The sequence below is a fragment of the Takifugu rubripes genome, chromosome 10 (genome assembly GCF_901000725.2).
Source record: "Takifugu rubripes chromosome 10, fTakRub1.2, whole genome shotgun sequence".
Lineage (NCBI taxonomy): Eukaryota > Metazoa > Chordata > Actinopteri > Tetraodontiformes > Tetraodontidae > Takifugu > Takifugu rubripes.
The window spans coordinates 11,862,793-11,878,288 of NC_042294.1; the positions used below are offsets into that span (position 1 = coordinate 11,862,793).

The 15,496-nt window shown below is 52.0% G+C and overlaps 2 protein-coding genes across 2 annotated transcripts in view; both read right to left on the reverse strand.

The window, feature by feature from the left end:
- Window positions 1-1,174: 1,174 nt before the first annotated feature.
- On the reverse strand, window positions 1,175-6,098 carry galnt11 (UDP-N-acetyl-alpha-D-galactosamine:polypeptide N-acetylgalactosaminyltransferase 11 (GalNAc-T11)). The gene is given in 13 exon segments (XM_003968203.3): window positions 1,175-1,414; window positions 1,416-1,457; window positions 1,599-1,736; window positions 1,826-1,930; window positions 2,012-2,227; window positions 2,300-2,452; window positions 2,554-2,671; window positions 2,758-3,007; window positions 3,104-3,229; window positions 3,577-3,743; window positions 4,615-4,738; window positions 5,054-5,298; window positions 5,898-6,098. Coding segments are annotated over 12 exon segments (1,743 nt in total). The 5' UTR covers window positions 5,268-5,298; window positions 5,898-6,098; the 3' UTR covers window positions 1,175-1,324.
- Window positions 6,099-6,298: 200 nt separating this feature from the next.
- The window catches only part of LOC101075083 (histone-lysine N-methyltransferase 2C-like), a 40,715-nt gene continuing 31,517 nt past the window's right edge, over window positions 6,299-15,496 (reverse strand). The window contains exons 54-78 of the mRNA XM_029842711.1: window positions 14,797-15,495; window positions 14,470-14,718; window positions 14,086-14,256; window positions 13,856-14,017; window positions 13,658-13,775; window positions 13,366-13,474; window positions 13,112-13,287; window positions 12,913-13,025; window positions 12,700-12,837; window positions 12,575-12,620; window positions 12,374-12,468; window positions 12,203-12,298; window positions 11,682-11,888; window positions 11,478-11,605; window positions 11,210-11,405; window positions 10,894-11,103; window positions 10,417-10,796; window positions 10,225-10,337; window positions 10,014-10,150; window positions 9,694-9,821; window positions 8,371-8,572; window positions 7,921-8,037; window positions 7,739-7,812; window positions 7,243-7,351; window positions 6,299-7,158 (exon numbers count right to left, since the gene is read on the reverse strand). Coding sequence (XP_029698571.1) covers window positions 7,066-7,158; window positions 7,243-7,351; window positions 7,739-7,812; window positions 7,921-8,037; window positions 8,371-8,572; window positions 9,694-9,821; window positions 10,014-10,150; window positions 10,225-10,337; window positions 10,417-10,796; window positions 10,894-11,103; window positions 11,210-11,405; window positions 11,478-11,605; window positions 11,682-11,888; window positions 12,203-12,298; window positions 12,374-12,468; window positions 12,575-12,620; window positions 12,700-12,837; window positions 12,913-13,025; window positions 13,112-13,287; window positions 13,366-13,474; window positions 13,658-13,775; window positions 13,856-14,017; window positions 14,086-14,256; window positions 14,470-14,718; window positions 14,797-15,495 — 4,266 coding nt within the window. The 3' untranslated portion in view covers window positions 6,299-7,065. The remainder of the gene's footprint in view (window positions 7,159-7,242; window positions 7,352-7,738; window positions 7,813-7,920; window positions 8,038-8,370; window positions 8,573-9,693; window positions 9,822-10,013; window positions 10,151-10,224; window positions 10,338-10,416; window positions 10,797-10,893; window positions 11,104-11,209; window positions 11,406-11,477; window positions 11,606-11,681; window positions 11,889-12,202; window positions 12,299-12,373; window positions 12,469-12,574; window positions 12,621-12,699; window positions 12,838-12,912; window positions 13,026-13,111; window positions 13,288-13,365; window positions 13,475-13,657; window positions 13,776-13,855; window positions 14,018-14,085; window positions 14,257-14,469; window positions 14,719-14,796; window position 15,496) is intronic.

Sequence of the window (15,496 nt, forward strand, 5' to 3'; positions counted from 1 at the left end):
GAATCATTTAGACCAAGACAAATGAGCCGGTGTCTGTGAGGACGCTAAGCATGTTGGCTGGTCCTCACAACTTCAGAGGGCATGCAGTGTGTCTATGAAAGTCCTCACAAAGATGTGCAAGGGTGTGTGTGTGTGTGTGGGTGTGTGTGTGTTAATCAACAGTAAGTTGAGTGTTTTCCTGGACAGACACCATCAGCCTCATGCAGCCAGTCAATACAGTGATCAATACTGGGAATACAGGCAGCGTTCTAACAGCTCATTAACTGTGTGTGTGTGTGTGTGTGTGTGTGCTTTCCATTATTACATTATGTTAAGTGTAAAGGCTCAACTGTTTGACGTACAGGTTCAGAGCTTCAGATAGAGTTGAAACTGTGGTCAACAGTTGTTACCATTGCAGTTGTGTTCTGTGTGTACGTGTGTGTTATAGACGTGTGTGTGTCTGTTACCATTTTCATCGTTTGTATTCGCAGCAGCCCGTCACCGTGTGAGCAGACCAGCCCATTAGGTTCATCTGGGGTTTTCGTTCTTGTCTGATGATCAATAAAGTTTCTGTCCATCTTTAAAACGTTCGTTTATGAGGCTGATGCTCGATTGAACCAACCAATCATCGGACAGCTGCTCAGCCTGTGTGATGGTCACGTGTGATTCAACAATGATTCTCATGCTGAGACAAGTCAGAACACACAGAAACGCTGCGGGGGCGGAGCCTCCTCCGTGGGGGCGGGGCCTCCATATGCAGGGGTGGGGTCTCAGCGTAAGGGCGGGGCCTCTGTCTGTGGAGGGGTCTCGGTTGGGGGCGGAGCCTCTGTTTGGGGGTGGAGACCCCCCTCTGTGACCTGCAGCCACAACAAACAAGACTGGGCCTTGAGGCCTTGAAAAGTTCTTTGATGTTCCAGGAACCTTGAACCGACCATCTTTGAACTTTTAAAGTATTTTAAAACTTATTCTGATAACTTGAAAATGATTCCTGTGTAAACAAAGAAGGAAATGATGTAATTGAACAGGTCATTTCTGACCAAACCTGCGAGAGAGAAGTCCAGCAAAGGTCAAAGGTCAGTCTTTACCCGTAAACATCATCCAGATGTCCACACAGAAACGTCATCATTCAAAAACAACTTTATTCATGAGAATAAAACAGGTGTGAGACGAGGAAGCGTCCTGATCCAGGGTCACTCCAGGGTCACTCCAGGACTTTCCAGGTTGCTTTTAAAACTGAGAATCATTAAAAAAGTTCTGATGGAGTCAATGTCAAGACGTTGATTCAGAGTCAACATCAAAGGGAAGAAAAAACCGCTGATAAAGCCTGACCGTGATGTCATCACCCTCAACCCATCAGCTGCCACTTCTGCTGCGGCGAAGCGTCGCATATCGCCATGGCAACGTAACCCTTGGGCCCAACGGGCTGCGTGACCGAAGAGACACTGACCCACGGACACCTGATAGAGGCGGTCCGACTTCTGCAGGACACAAGTGGATAATAGCCATCAACGCGAAAATCCGTCGCCATGGCGACTTTCCTGTTCGCACGTTCCTCAAATATCAATAGAAGACGAGTTTTACGGGTCATTGTGAGAAGCGTTAAAGAGAGAGCATCTCACCCCCATGCTCCACTGCTGTGACCCCCCCGACCCGTGACACTTCATCAGTCTGGGAGGGTCAAAGGTCCGAACCTCCGATACGTCCAGACACAACAGGCCCGCCAGAACCAGCTGACCCTCCTCATCGTAGGCCCACTCCTACACACACACACACACACACACACACTTAAACTTATTCTGTAGTCTGAGTGTGTGTGTGTGTGTACACACTAAAACAGAGGCTTCACCTGTTCAGGATCTTGGGGGTCACAAGGTCGTAGGACCACAGCTCCGCCCTTCTGGCTGGCTCGACCTTGGGCGACCAGACAACGGTTGGTGGCTCTGTTGTGAAGCTGGAAGAACCAGAAGAACCAGCTGATGAAACCAGGGTCGCTTTACTGAACGAAGCCCGTCAGGTGTTGGGTGGGACGTACCCGTCCTCTCTGCAGGACTTTGGGACGTTTGAGGTCCTTGTTGATGAAAAGTGGCGGATGCTTGTTGCCGTTGGAGACGGTCTGCATTTCTGGGTAGACGGTGTCGAGATACCAGCGAAAGGAGCGACACTGTAGCCGCTCCCTCAACGCCACGCGGTCGCTGATGTCACCGTAGTCCCTCTCACGCAGCTCCGGACGCATGGACAGATACTGCTCCTGATGGGACGCAGGTGCACCACAGGTACGGTCACGGGGCAGCTCCTCGCCGTGGCGGCGCGTGTTTGTTACCTTGTACTCGTCCATCCAGACATGCGCCAGCCGCAAGGAATTGTGGGCCATGGTGTCCTGCCCCCCCGGGGAGCCATAGGGCCTCCTCTTCCTGAAGATGTGGCCGACTCTGGAGCATGGGATGATGAGGAGCTGGCCGCCACACATCCAGATCTACGGGGGGGTGCAGAGGACACGCCGGCGCTCCACGTTAACTCCTGCTCACGTTGCCTGGATGATGCATTCACTGACAGTCAGAAAAAGCAGCTTCTCACCCTGAAGGAGATCTCCAGGTTTTCTCCGCCCCAGATGTCCATGCCAGCATCGTACTGGCCCATCTCATTAAAATACTTCCTGTTGATAGCAAACAAGCCCCCAGCCATAGTGGGAGATCTGTGGGGGGGGGGGCAGCCGTGGTCATTGGCTCATATGATGTCACCTTTATGGTCATCAGATTAATTACCTTAATTGCCTATTACCTTATTGGGTCGACGGGTCCCTTCGGGCTCTTGAGCTCTGAGGGGGGAACGGGGTCCCACTTAAAGTGCAGGCCCCAGTTGAAGCCGCCCCTGACGATGGGGGAGGGGGAGTAGGACAGCGTGTCGGCCGAGATGATGTCGATGACGGGGCAGACCACGGTGCGGCGGTCCTCGTGGATGGAGGCCAACAGCGGTTCCAGCCACATCTGGTTCACCTCACAGTGGCTGTCCAGGAAGACCAGCACCTGGCCTGGGCACACGTCCCGCAGGCGTGAGTGTGGTCACTTCGTGGTGCCTTCACTGACCGTCACGATGCCTTCACTGACCGCCCCTTCACAGGAGGTACCTGAGGCGTGCGCCGCTCCGATCATGCGTCCCCTGATGAGTCCTTCCCTCCTCTGGTTCCTCAGAACTTTGACTTTCCCCTGAAGCTCGGCCTGGACGTAGCGGTCCAGGTCTCCCTTCAGCTCCTCTGCAGGAACAAAGATTGCAGCCGCATCCCATAATCGATCAATAACCCGTCATTCAGCTGGACCGATGACCACAGGATGGTTCATTAATGTCAGGAGAATGTTTAAATCAATGAATCGGGATGAATCAGAATACCCGAGGAGAGCAGGAGCCATTTCCCATCATGCATTGGTGTCTCCCCCCGAACAGCATTACCCACAATCCTCTGCTGCCTGTCACATGCTCAAACACACTCGTGGATGGTCTCTGTCTGTGACCAGGTCCCATGTTCTGAGCCGTGACCAGAACATGGGACCGCTGGACCCGGGTCCAGGAGCAGTAACGGATCAGCGCCATCTTTAGTGTTACCCAGTTCACTGTAGTCGTCCACCAGGATGATCTCGTGCAGCAGGAACGGCGCCGTGCGGTCCAGGACGCTGTGGACCGTCCGGAGCAGAGCTGATAAGGCCTCGTTGAAAAAGCAGATCACCACACTGGCCGGAGGGAGGTCCCGAGGATAGATCCGGTCCCGGCACCTGCACAGACCAGATCCAGATCAAACATCCCTCGGGCCTCAGGTGACTGATGATGTCACGATGCTGCTGGAGCTCCGAGAACCTGCACGCAACCTGGACCTGACCCGAGCCTGACCTGGACCTGACCTGGACCTGACCCCAGCCTGACCTGGACCTGACCTGGACATGACCCGAGCCTGACCTGGACCTGACCCGAGCCTGACCTGGACCTGACCCCAGCCTGACCTGGACCTGACCTGGACATGACCCGAGCCTGACCTGGACCTGACCCGAGCCTGACCTGGACCTGACCTGGACATGACCCGAGCCTGACCTGGACCTGACCCGAGCCTGACCTGGACCTGACCTGACCTGACCTGGACCTGACCTGGACATGACCTGGACCTGACCCCAGCCTGACCTGGACCTGACCTGGACATGACCTGGACCTAACCCGAGCCTGACCTGGACCTGACCTGGACCTGACCCGAGCCTGACCCGAGCCTGACCTGGACCTGACCTGGACATGACCCGAGCCGAGCCTGACCTGGACCTGACCCGAGCCTGACCTGGACCTGACCCGAGCCTGACCTGGACCTGACCTGGACATGACCCGAGCCTGACCTGGACCTGACCTGGACATGACCCGAGCCTGACCTGGACCTGACCCGAGCCTGACCTGGACCTGACCTGGACATGACCCGAGCCTGACCTGGACCTGAGCCGAGCCTGACCTGGACCTGTACCGAGCCAGACCTGGACCTGACCCGAGCCTGACCTGGACCTGACCCGAGCCCGACCTGGACCTGAGCCGAGCCTGACCTGGACCTGACCTGGACCTGACCCGAGCCCGACCTGGACCTGAGATCATTTAATAAGCGGTGGGTCTTACTGAGGGTCTCTGGTGTCGGGCAGGTCCCGGTGGGGGCCCAGTCTGGTGGAGATGAGGAGATTAAAGGCGTGTCGATGGTAACCAGAGTCCCTCAGCTGCTGGTCCGCCTCGTTAAAGATCATCCCTGCAAACAAAGAGAAGAAGAAAGCTGAGTCGGGCCGAACCAGGACCAGAAGCAGGAGGAATTGAATCTGATTGGACGGGTGTTGTGTTAGGGGTTCTGTGTGTGTGTGTGTGTGTGCGTGTGTGTGTTAACGTTAGAATATCACTTCATCAGATGTTCAACGTTTAACCTTCGGATTATAAAGAAATTGACATAATTCTGTAATCTAGTCTCAAAAAACCCGACAGACATGCAAGAACCTTCCCAACACGCCGGGCCAACAGCAGAACAGAACCTTCTGCTCCCAGAAGCACCCAGACACGTGGCGGCGCTCACCCATCTCTGCTGAAAGATCGGATCTCTTATTGGACGCTTTGTGCGCCGCCCTCTGATTATCCTGGTTCTGTGCGAGCGGGCGGCTGTGGCGCACGGGGGTCCGGTTGTGGCCAGGATCTGCTCCCTTGGAGAAGTAGAGGAAGAGGAGGATGGACCAAGTTGCAGAGGTAACAAGGCAGCCATAGCAGAAGTACCTGAGCGTCACACTGGCCATGGTGGGCAAGCGAGCATCACTTTACATTGCAACTGTTTAGAGAGAGAGAGACAGAGAGACAGGGAGACAGGGAGAGAGACAGAGAGACAGGGAGAGAGACAGGGAGACAGGGAGAGAGACAGGGAGACAGGGTTACCGGGTGTCGGTGTTGACCCGGTGTGGGCTGGTTTGTGGACAGGTTCGCTCCTCTGATGCTAAACTGACCACCTGCCGGGTTCCAGAAGACTCGTTGCAGATCGGTTTGGGTTTTTGTCTGTACTAATGTTCTGGTTCTGGAGATTCTGGCCTCCTGTCCAGACGCTCCTGGGACCAGAGTCACATGAACCTGTCAATCATTCACTGTCCACGCTGAAGTGATCAGCTGATGAGTTTATAACCGCGTAATAACAACTAGATCAACTTCGATCAAACCTTCTGAAGTATCAGAATTAGCTTTAGATCCGAAGCTGTAATGAACGAGGCCAAAATCTCACATTAATCCCACCAATAATCTTTTACTCTGGAATTTAAAAGCTCTTAAACTCGTTTGAACGGGAGCTGTGCGTGTTCGGTAAAGGGCCGTGCTCGTTCTGAGGGACATGTTAACGGATCAAGGACCCATTCATGCTAACGCTCAGCTGTTTCACTCACGCTTCTTTCCCCGGACGGTTCGGTGGTTCTGGAGGCGGGCTGGGAGCGTGTACGAGCCGGTACCAGCCTCCCTGCTTCGATCCCCCGGGGTTTTCTGCTAAAAGCTTGACGGTAAATAACCCGCAGACACAAACATCGGTTCTTTAATCTGGTAGCTCAGGCAACGCACCGTCCGTCACGTGACTTCCGCTCCGAACTGTCACAATAAAGCGCGTTGCCGTCACGGCCTTCAAAATAAAACTGCAGACATTTTAAACGGCCACTGGCTCAAAACAGCGCCCCCTGTAGTATTCCAGCTACGTAACAGTCACACACAATAACACAATCATTTTGCTAAATTAAAGTCCAAGTTTGAGCATCAGAAATTCTGGCAGGTTACGTAATGAAACACTCTAAAATCATTAAGATGTAAAATATTTTATTTTATGTAAATGATTCTAAATTAGATTCCACATTATCCCCAAAACAAAAAAACATCATCACACTGCATTGATATAACAAAAATATTGTCTAACTGTACAGATCAGCAGAGTTGAGTCCTGACAGAAGCGTATGTACATGACAGCAGGACTCAGCAAAAGGCTCATGATGCCTGCAGCCCAAACGCTGGGATAAAAAACAAAAAAACAAAGACGCTCAACTCACGTCAAGGCCGCAGAGGCCCGACCCGACGCTCAGGAAGCACCGAGTTTATTCACAGTCGTTGTCCGGCGCCGGGACGGGAAACACAACATTTTATTTGAGGGAAGCTGCAGCTGCTACTGGCAGCTGGAGGTGAGGATGAGGATGCTCAGGCTCCTTTGAAGGACAGAGGTTTTCTTCTATAATACACATATTTACACACTGTGAATGTAAAAAATAGCTTGATTCAGTAATAAATACAGACAGAAAAATCTCTTACTTTACAGGAAATTGACAAAAGGCAGGAGGGAAGCGTCTGCTTTTGTAGTTTTGTGATTTTAGTGCAACTTCACAGACTTCCCTTTCATGTACATCATATACGCAGAGGACCAGCCTCATAAGCCCCGCCTCCCTGTCAGTCACCCTGCCCATCTGCTGTACAATCCCCCCACTATCACCCCCCCTAATTTATTTTTATTATATCAGCTTCTGATATGAAGTGAAGTTCCACCAGTGGCTATCAGTGCATGTTTGCGCACGTGAGTGCTCAGTTCATCCATTTTCGACAGTTGACGGCTCCACAGTGACACGGGATCTTATGTTGATCATCCTCCAGGTCGAACTTGTAGTCATATGACAGCTGAGGCACAGAGAAAGGCATGTGAATACACGTGCAGCACCCCCCCCCCCCCCCCCCCAGAGTGCTGGAGGACTGAGCACCTACTTCCTCTCCTCTCTGGATGCGCCTGCAGGAGCTGATGATGATCTTGTTCTCCTTCTCAACAGACACCACCTCCGTGATGCAGTTGGGGGAACATGAATGGTTAATGTACCTGTCAATCACAGACGGAGGGCGGAGTTATGCAAAAGTCCAAACGAGAATAACCATCGACACCGCTCACCAACATCCTGAGGGGATGGGGGGGGTTAACATATGGAGGAGTTGTGAGGGCACTGACGCAGTTTCAGGCGGGTTTGGACTGTAGTCTGAAGTTAGTTTGAGTTAATAGTTCTGGTAAAAGCTGCTCATCTCGGTGCTACAGAGCTAAAGCGGAGCTGCATGATCGGTGCTGTGCAGCAACAGTGGACCAGCTGGTCACACAGTTCTGTCCCAACTGGGGCAGATCTCAGCCGTCTGGCCTCCTGCCGGTCCCACTGGACCCTGCTGGCATTAGTAATGAGTGTGTGATGACGTGGGTCATGTGACCAGTTCTTCTCACCTGGCTGGTCCTCCTGTGATGGTGGCGTCGATCACGAAGTCATTATCGATCCTGAACATGTACACACCTCGGTTCTACACAAACCAGCGCAGACACACGAGACACGACAAACACGTCAATCCCATTATTACAGATAACCGTTTCCATGACGACGAGGCCTGAGTCTGGCAGCAGGAAATTACCTGCGACTCGTACAGCCGCTCTTTACGATTGGCCACTTCGCTCCTGATGATAGTGCCGATGTACTCGATGACCATGGTGCACTTCTCAATGTCCCTGGCAGCATACAGGCCCAGGCCCTGGGAACACACACACACACACACACACACGCACACACACACACACGCACACACACACGCACACACACACGCACACACACACGCACACGCACACACACGCACACAACACGCACACACACACACACACACACGCACACACACACGCACGCACACACACGCACACACGCACACACACACACGCACACACACACACACACACACACGCACACGCACACACACGCACACACACGCACACACACGCACACACACGCACACACACACACACATCATGAATTACAATTATGTCCCAATCCAAGTCCTCGACAGCCCCGTGTGTTTTCACCCGTGACTCACCTGGATTCTGGACCGGGCCAGGTACACATTGCTCTTCCATTCCGCCTTCATGCGCCGGTACTGGGAGGACTTGGAGTGGCGGCCTTGGTGGGCCCCGGCCACGGACTCTCCCGGGGACAGAGAGATGACGCCTGGTACGAGACCAACAATGGAGCCCACTGTGCCCTGACACCTGGGAGCAATGCTGGTCAGCAGGTTGGGTCTAAGAGACACGTGTACCACAACGGCATTAATAGACAAAGCGAGGACATTCTGGCTGGTTCTTACAACTGGAAAGGTTCAGATTGGTTCTCAGGTCCCAGTCTGAAATGGGTTGAGGCTCTGGTCAAGATTGACAGGTGCAACAACTGATTTATATCAGTCATTCAATTCAAAAAGTAAACGCGAACCTTCGACGATCAGTACGGAGCAGCTGGAACATGTTCTCAGGAGGTGGTCTGGGCTCCTTTAGGTGACCAACTGCAGTAATGCAGCTCAGCATGGGGCCACCAGTCTGTGGTCCTGCTCAGGGGTTCTGGAGGTCCAGCTTGTTCTGACCTTTGGCTCTTCAACTTTGATTACTGTGCCCTAACCCTCTAACCCCCTCACCACATACCCTCTGGGGTTCAGGTCCGGTGTCTCGGGTCAGACAGGATGTACTGGTGCAGGCTCAGGGGTGGTTCTGGCAGCAGAATCCAGGCATTTACTCTGTCCAGTATGGCCCCAGCTAAGGTTACGCAACAGCTCGTTTCCATGGGGTGCCAGGCAGGGTGCCAGCAGTACTGTGATGGTTGGATCCAGGTCCTGGATCCTCCTGAAGGTCCGACTCCAGGTGCAGTCTGAATCTCAATGGTCTTGAATGATCTTTCTCTTTTGATCCTCTCAAGGTGGCTCTACACATTTTATACCGCCTCTTTCTTTACGTTCACCTTTCCATTAAGGTCCCTGGACACAACAGAGCAGCAGCGAGTCCGTTTGATGTCTGACCCTCTTCAGGGGTCAGTGATGGGCTTCTGGACATGTGTCCGGACAGGTCTTCTCCATGAGGGTGGCGCCCCCCTCAACACGCTGGGACCATTTAAAGGCTCAGGAGCCTTTGCAGCTGTTTGCTAATTAAAATTTAACACCAAGAGTCTCCGGACTGAACTTCCTCACAAGATTCTAATTTGAATTTCAGGTTTTCTTGCACCATCAGCCAAAATCTCCCAACTCAAAAGAAATAAGTCATTTCAGTTTCCTCAGATGCAGCTGTAGCTGGTTGGAGTTGGTAAGAGGATGGGTCTAAGCGGTCCTCACAAAGATAGAACGAGAGAGAGTGTGTGTGTGTGAGAGTGACTGAGTTACCTCTTATTCTGATAAGCTTTGGGTTCGGAGCGGGCCGACCCAGATGGGTTGAAGGCCAGAGGCCACTCCATTAAAGGGTTTCTTCCAAAACGAAAGGTGTAGCGTTCACAGTTCTCCACACCTGGCAGCTGCACGCACACACACGCACGCACACACACACACACACACACACACACACACACACACACACACACACACACACACACACACACACACACACACACACAGACACACACAGGGTCAATTTAGGTACCAAGCCGTCTTTCCTCCCATTTCCTGTCTGAACATGTACATGTGACTGTGTGTGAGTGAAAACCTACAGACTCAATGATCCTGGTCACAGCAGATGTGGTCAAACCAAACAGATCTTCACCTTTCAGGTAAACTGGGAAGAGTTTCAAAGTCCCACTGGTAGATCTCATCTGGGATATTGGTGCCAGGATTTGGTCCCACACAGCTGGACACACACTCTCAAAGTAAATATCAGACATAAATGTGTTGGCATAACTGGGAGAACCGGAAGACGAATACCTTTGGGTGTTGGGCCGGTCAAGATGACGTCATCCTGTCCTTTCTCCACGACCTTCACTTTGAACACAGGCTGATTCTCCTTTTCTTCGATGTAACACATGTACTTACAGCGTCTGAGGATCAATCAGTCAGTCAGTTAGCAATGATTGATCGGCCTCTGTAGACCAACCACCGATCAGAAGACTGGGTCACCTGTTGCTGTGGCGCATGCTCCAGTAGATCCGGTTGGCGTGATACCCAATAGGAAAGATGGCACTGTTGTTGTGAAACATGCTCATCTGCTGTGGGAGGAGCCTGCCGACAGATCGGAACAGCAAGCTGCCAACTCGGAAGGTGTGCTGCCTCTCACTGCGCTGCACCAGGGCTGCGATCTGCCGGGCCTCGTCCCGCTGCACAAACACCCGGCGAAAGACGGTGAAGCACCGCAGCTCGGAGTCGTAGGGGTCAGAGGTCACAATGATGCTGTGCTCGGACACGGAGCCCAGGTTAGAGGAGGGGGAGCAACTGGAGGACTTTTCCCCACTCAGAGAAACTGTCCTGGGCTTGTGGAGCTGGCAGAGCATGGTCTTGTCCTGTAGGTCAGGGAAGCAGTGAGAAACCCCACACAGGCACCAACAGCTACATTGTGCTACTGGAGGATTTCCTCTGCAGTCCTACAGCAGTGTTTACCTTGAAGAATGTACAGCTGGCCTGCAGGGCACATTTGAAGTGGTAGGTGTTAGTGCAGCGGAAGCGGTTACAGCCAATGGTTGCCCCAACCTGCTGACAGTGGGCACAGCGGAGTGTCAGTCCACGCCTCAGAGCCAGTTCCACGTTGATGAGGGCGCCGGCCTGGGTCTCGTAAACCTCACTGGACCACAGAGCACAGTTGAGGTGGACCTGCGACACACACAACAAAAGACCTTCATCACACTGATCTGGACATGTGTTCCACACGAGACACCAGTAGGTCCGAGTAGGCCTCATTAGGGGCCAGTAGACTCACCCACAGATCCAGATCAAGGTTCAGCAGCCTGGCTGGACCATCGGTCTGCCCGTCTCCCTGCTGGTTACAGAAACAGCACCTCCGCTGGTCTCTGGGTAACGGGTCAGAATGAAGAAACATCCCAAACTTCCTCAACAACAGATCCACTTCCTCCTCACTTGGCATGCCAAGAGCCTCACTGGGGATGGTAAAGCTTCTGGGTAAGAGAAGAAAGCTGCTCAAAGATGCTCAATGGTTAGCGTGCCTAGTACCACGCTCACAAACGAACCTTCCGCTGGATGAGATGCTAATATTCCAGCGCCTCCAGCGGAGGCTCTTCATTTTTTTGGGGTGAGGGAACGGCATGTCATCTCCCCCTGGGACCGCCCGAGGATGAGGTTTTAATTTGACCGTCACCTGTCAACAGTTACAGGTCTATAAAGCATGTCCAAATGCTCAATAAACATCACTGACGCTCCCAACGGTTGCACACCTTGAGGCTATCCATGTGGGTCTTTGTCTCCATGGTAATGGTGGAGGCAGAGGGGAAGTGAGGTGGAGGCGAGTGGGTGTTGGGAAGAGGTGAGGGCGTGTGGAGGAGGGAGTGAACAGCGATGGATGACATGTTGTTGGTGTACTTGTGCTGTACTCTGCTGGGGGGAGCTTGTTTGGAGCTCATCACTGTCGTGAGCTCCACAGCCTGTGAACAATGAAAGGTTATGATGTCATCACATGTAATTACATCAGATGCTCGCAAAGTGTTCCTGCACCCCTGAGAAGAAACAAATATCTTCAACCACCCATAGAAAGGCCCTGGTCTCAGTGTGTTTGTTTGAATGAGTAAATAGCCAAAACTATCATAGTTGTAAGCACTTTTGGAAACGACCCTTTGATTGTTGCATGTAAGATTTAGATAAATGTGTCTGAATCTGAACAGCAGATATTTAGATGGAATAAATACATGAATTAGTGACACTGACACTGATTAATTACCAATCAGAACTAATGTCAAACCTTGGTTCCAGCTGCTCTCCGTAGGTCCGATGAGTAGAGTGAAGAACAATTTGGACTACAAAACACAAGACTGGTTCCTGGTCTGGACTGACCCTCCTGCAACACACCCATACAGTCATTTCTCGTCAGCCACATTTAATGTGTCAAACAAATGTGTCTTCAGTGTCCAACCTGTTTCAGCTCCCTGAGCTGGACTCCTTTTCCCAGCATGCCTTTGCAGTAGCTGCAACACTGAGGTTTGGCTGCAAAATTGCCATGTTGGACATCTGAAGGAGAGAGAGAGAGAGAATATAGACAACTGTCAATCAAACATCGAGTGGAAGGAAAGTGCACACATAAGAGAAGGTGTGTGTCTCTTGGCCCGACCAGTACCCCCAGCAGCAGTTGATGGTCTCTGCTGTCTGCCGTCTATGGAACTCTGCAAATAGACAAAATTCATTTTACTGATCAACTTTAAAATGAATTCAAAATATAGCGTTCCATGTCTGTTTTAGTACCCGAGTCAGGGGCATGCAGACCCCCGCCAGAAGAGCCAGAGACCCGTGGTCTGCGACAGTAGAGCGACTGAGCTGATAGTCCCCTGGGACCGACACCCGCAGCAACTGGGCCACCGCTGCCACAACACCTCCAATATTCTGCAAAAGAAAGTGGGATGTCTCCAAGAGGCAGCGACGACCGATATCACAGCCAATGAAGGAAGAGATATACACCTGAGCTGCAACAGGGTTCAGCGTTATTGCTATGGTAACCAGGTCTGTGTTTGAGCAGGAGGGATGATCTTGGGGGTTCGGCTCCACCTTCACTTCCTGTTTCACTGCAGAAGCTTCACAAACACACACGTCCCCACTTATAACACTTGTAAGAAACACCATGGTGATGCAATGAGTCAGCAGCCAATAGGAAACTGACCTTTGCCCCTGGCACTGGGCAAGGCCGGTAGTGTCGGGGACGGGCATGGCGAGAGCGGTTCCAGTTTGATGAAGGACAAGTCAGGAAACCTGCTGACCTCCATGTCAGCCACACTCTCTGGAGATGACGAGGGGACATAGCTGTCCGGAGTCTCACATTCTGATGACACCTGAACCCTGAGGATAATATTCCACAAGGAATAATCAGCAGTGCTGCAGACAAACGTTGGTCCGGGAGAGGAATCAGGTTTTTACTTGAGCTCCTCCTGGATGTTGTGGGGTGGAGTTGGCAAGGAGGCAGGGACATCGACAGTCTTGTTGGTGGGGTTCAACGGAACGAGCCGCTCCCCTTTCTGTGTCAGACCTGCAGATAAGACAGGAGGTTTTAACATACATGTCCTGTATAACATAGATGTCCACACACACAAATCCATACATACACAGGCACACACGCAGGAAAACACAGAAACACACAAATGCATGCACACACAGGTAAATGCAGTGACATCACGGCATGGCTTTGTGCCTCTCAAGATCCAGGACTGACCATCTTTCGTACTCAGTTCATCGGTTGTGGCGAAGCCGTTCATTAGTTTTTGCCTGGCAGCTGGTGGTGGCGTCGGGGGTAGTGAGGCTGGAGGTGTGGGGGGGTTACTGAGGTTGTTCTGATGGAGGGGGAGAGATGAGTATGTTCAATGTCTTAAATATGTACAACAAATTAGGAGTAGGATAAGAGCAGCGGCACCTTGTATATGAGCTGGGAGTAGAAGTCGGTGACCCCCTCCAAGGAGGTGTTACCGAAGGAGCCGCTCAGCCTGGAGTTTCTGCCCAGACAGGAGCTACCATACGGTGGAAAAACACTCAAATCCACACCCAGAACTGGTTCCATGAGGGGCAGCACTGACAACTAAGAGCAGAGGAGTCAATAAGTATCCTTAAGCACTATCAGCACTGGCAGCTGATAAGGTGAGTTACCTGAGACAAGTGAGTGAAAATGGGCTCAGAGGAAGAGGAGCAGAGCATTATCTCCTCGTCCTCCCTCTTCCTTCTCTTGTTTTTGGGGGGAAGTCTGTCTTTTTCAGGTCGAGAAGGTCTCTTACAGTGCTGTAGCTTGTTCCTGGAGTCCAGGAGGTCCTGAATGTTATCCTGCAAACAAAGTTGCTTATATCAGGTACAAAATAAGATTGGTTTTATTAAAATGTCAAACACAAAATATTCTTTTATCTTAACTGTAAAAATTAACTTCATAATGGAAATATTTAGAATGATACATGATACACATTCTATCAACTACAGCAGTCAAACACACAACAATGTGACTGCTACACACATCACATCTTTCAATTATCCCGTTCTCACAATGTTTCCATGGAGACAAGGCCTGTCGTCGTCCTCAGAATGGACACTCTCGTTGGAGGACTGTCTGTGGGTGGCCAGGGGAGTGTGGCTTGTGGGTAAGGTGGTGATGTGGGAGGTCTTCTCCTTCAGCAGCTGTCTGAGCAGCTCTTTGCTGCCATCACCATCTTTACTCCGTCCACAGACCTCCTCTGCCTCTGCCTCCTTCTTCACTCTACCTCCCTCACAGGCTCCTCTGTACTCATGCTCCTTCTGAAGAGAAAGTGTAGGAAACAGTTAGAAACTTGACCTGGCAGGTTGTTATACTCCGTTGTGATAGTGATGACTGACCTTCACCTGGGGCAATGTTACCGATGGAAGAGCTTGAGCGGACCCAGAGTATGAACTGTCCAAGACAGCTGGAGTGGATGGAACTGTGATATCATCAGAATGGGAGGACAGTGGTGTCCCAGCTCCAGTGTCATCTACATCCCTGTTCTTCTTCTTCAGGAGGGTAGTAGGCTCTCCAGATAAGCAGGGTAAAGGGCTCGAGGGGGAAGAGGATGAAAAGTCACGTCCAAATTGATAGGCCTTCCTTTCAAGATGCGAGAGGGGTACTGCAGTGGGCTCTACAGGATCTGGCAGCCCTGCGGTACCGAGGAACCTTGGTGAGGATCTAGACTCAAGCTGGGCCATGCCATGCTCTGCTGTCCTGGGCCTTAGACCAGGGGCCAGAAGAGCTTCAGGGTTTGGGGCGTCTTCACAGAAGCTCTGGTGAGCATCTGCAAGCTGGAAATCAGTCTGGCTCTGGTTCTGTTGAGGTCTGGAGACTGGGCATGTCTGAAGAAAGTCCTGTGGCAGCTCAGAACTAAAGAACGGCATCTGGGACAGATTTTCACTTGCTGGACCAGGTGTTGGACCAGGTGTTGGACCAGTTGCTGGACCGCCGGGACCACCAGCTGATGCAGCGACTGCAAGTCCCCCTGGGGGCCCAAAGAGTGCCTCCTGCTCCATCTCCATCCTTTGCTCCAGGGCCCGGTGAAGCTCAACC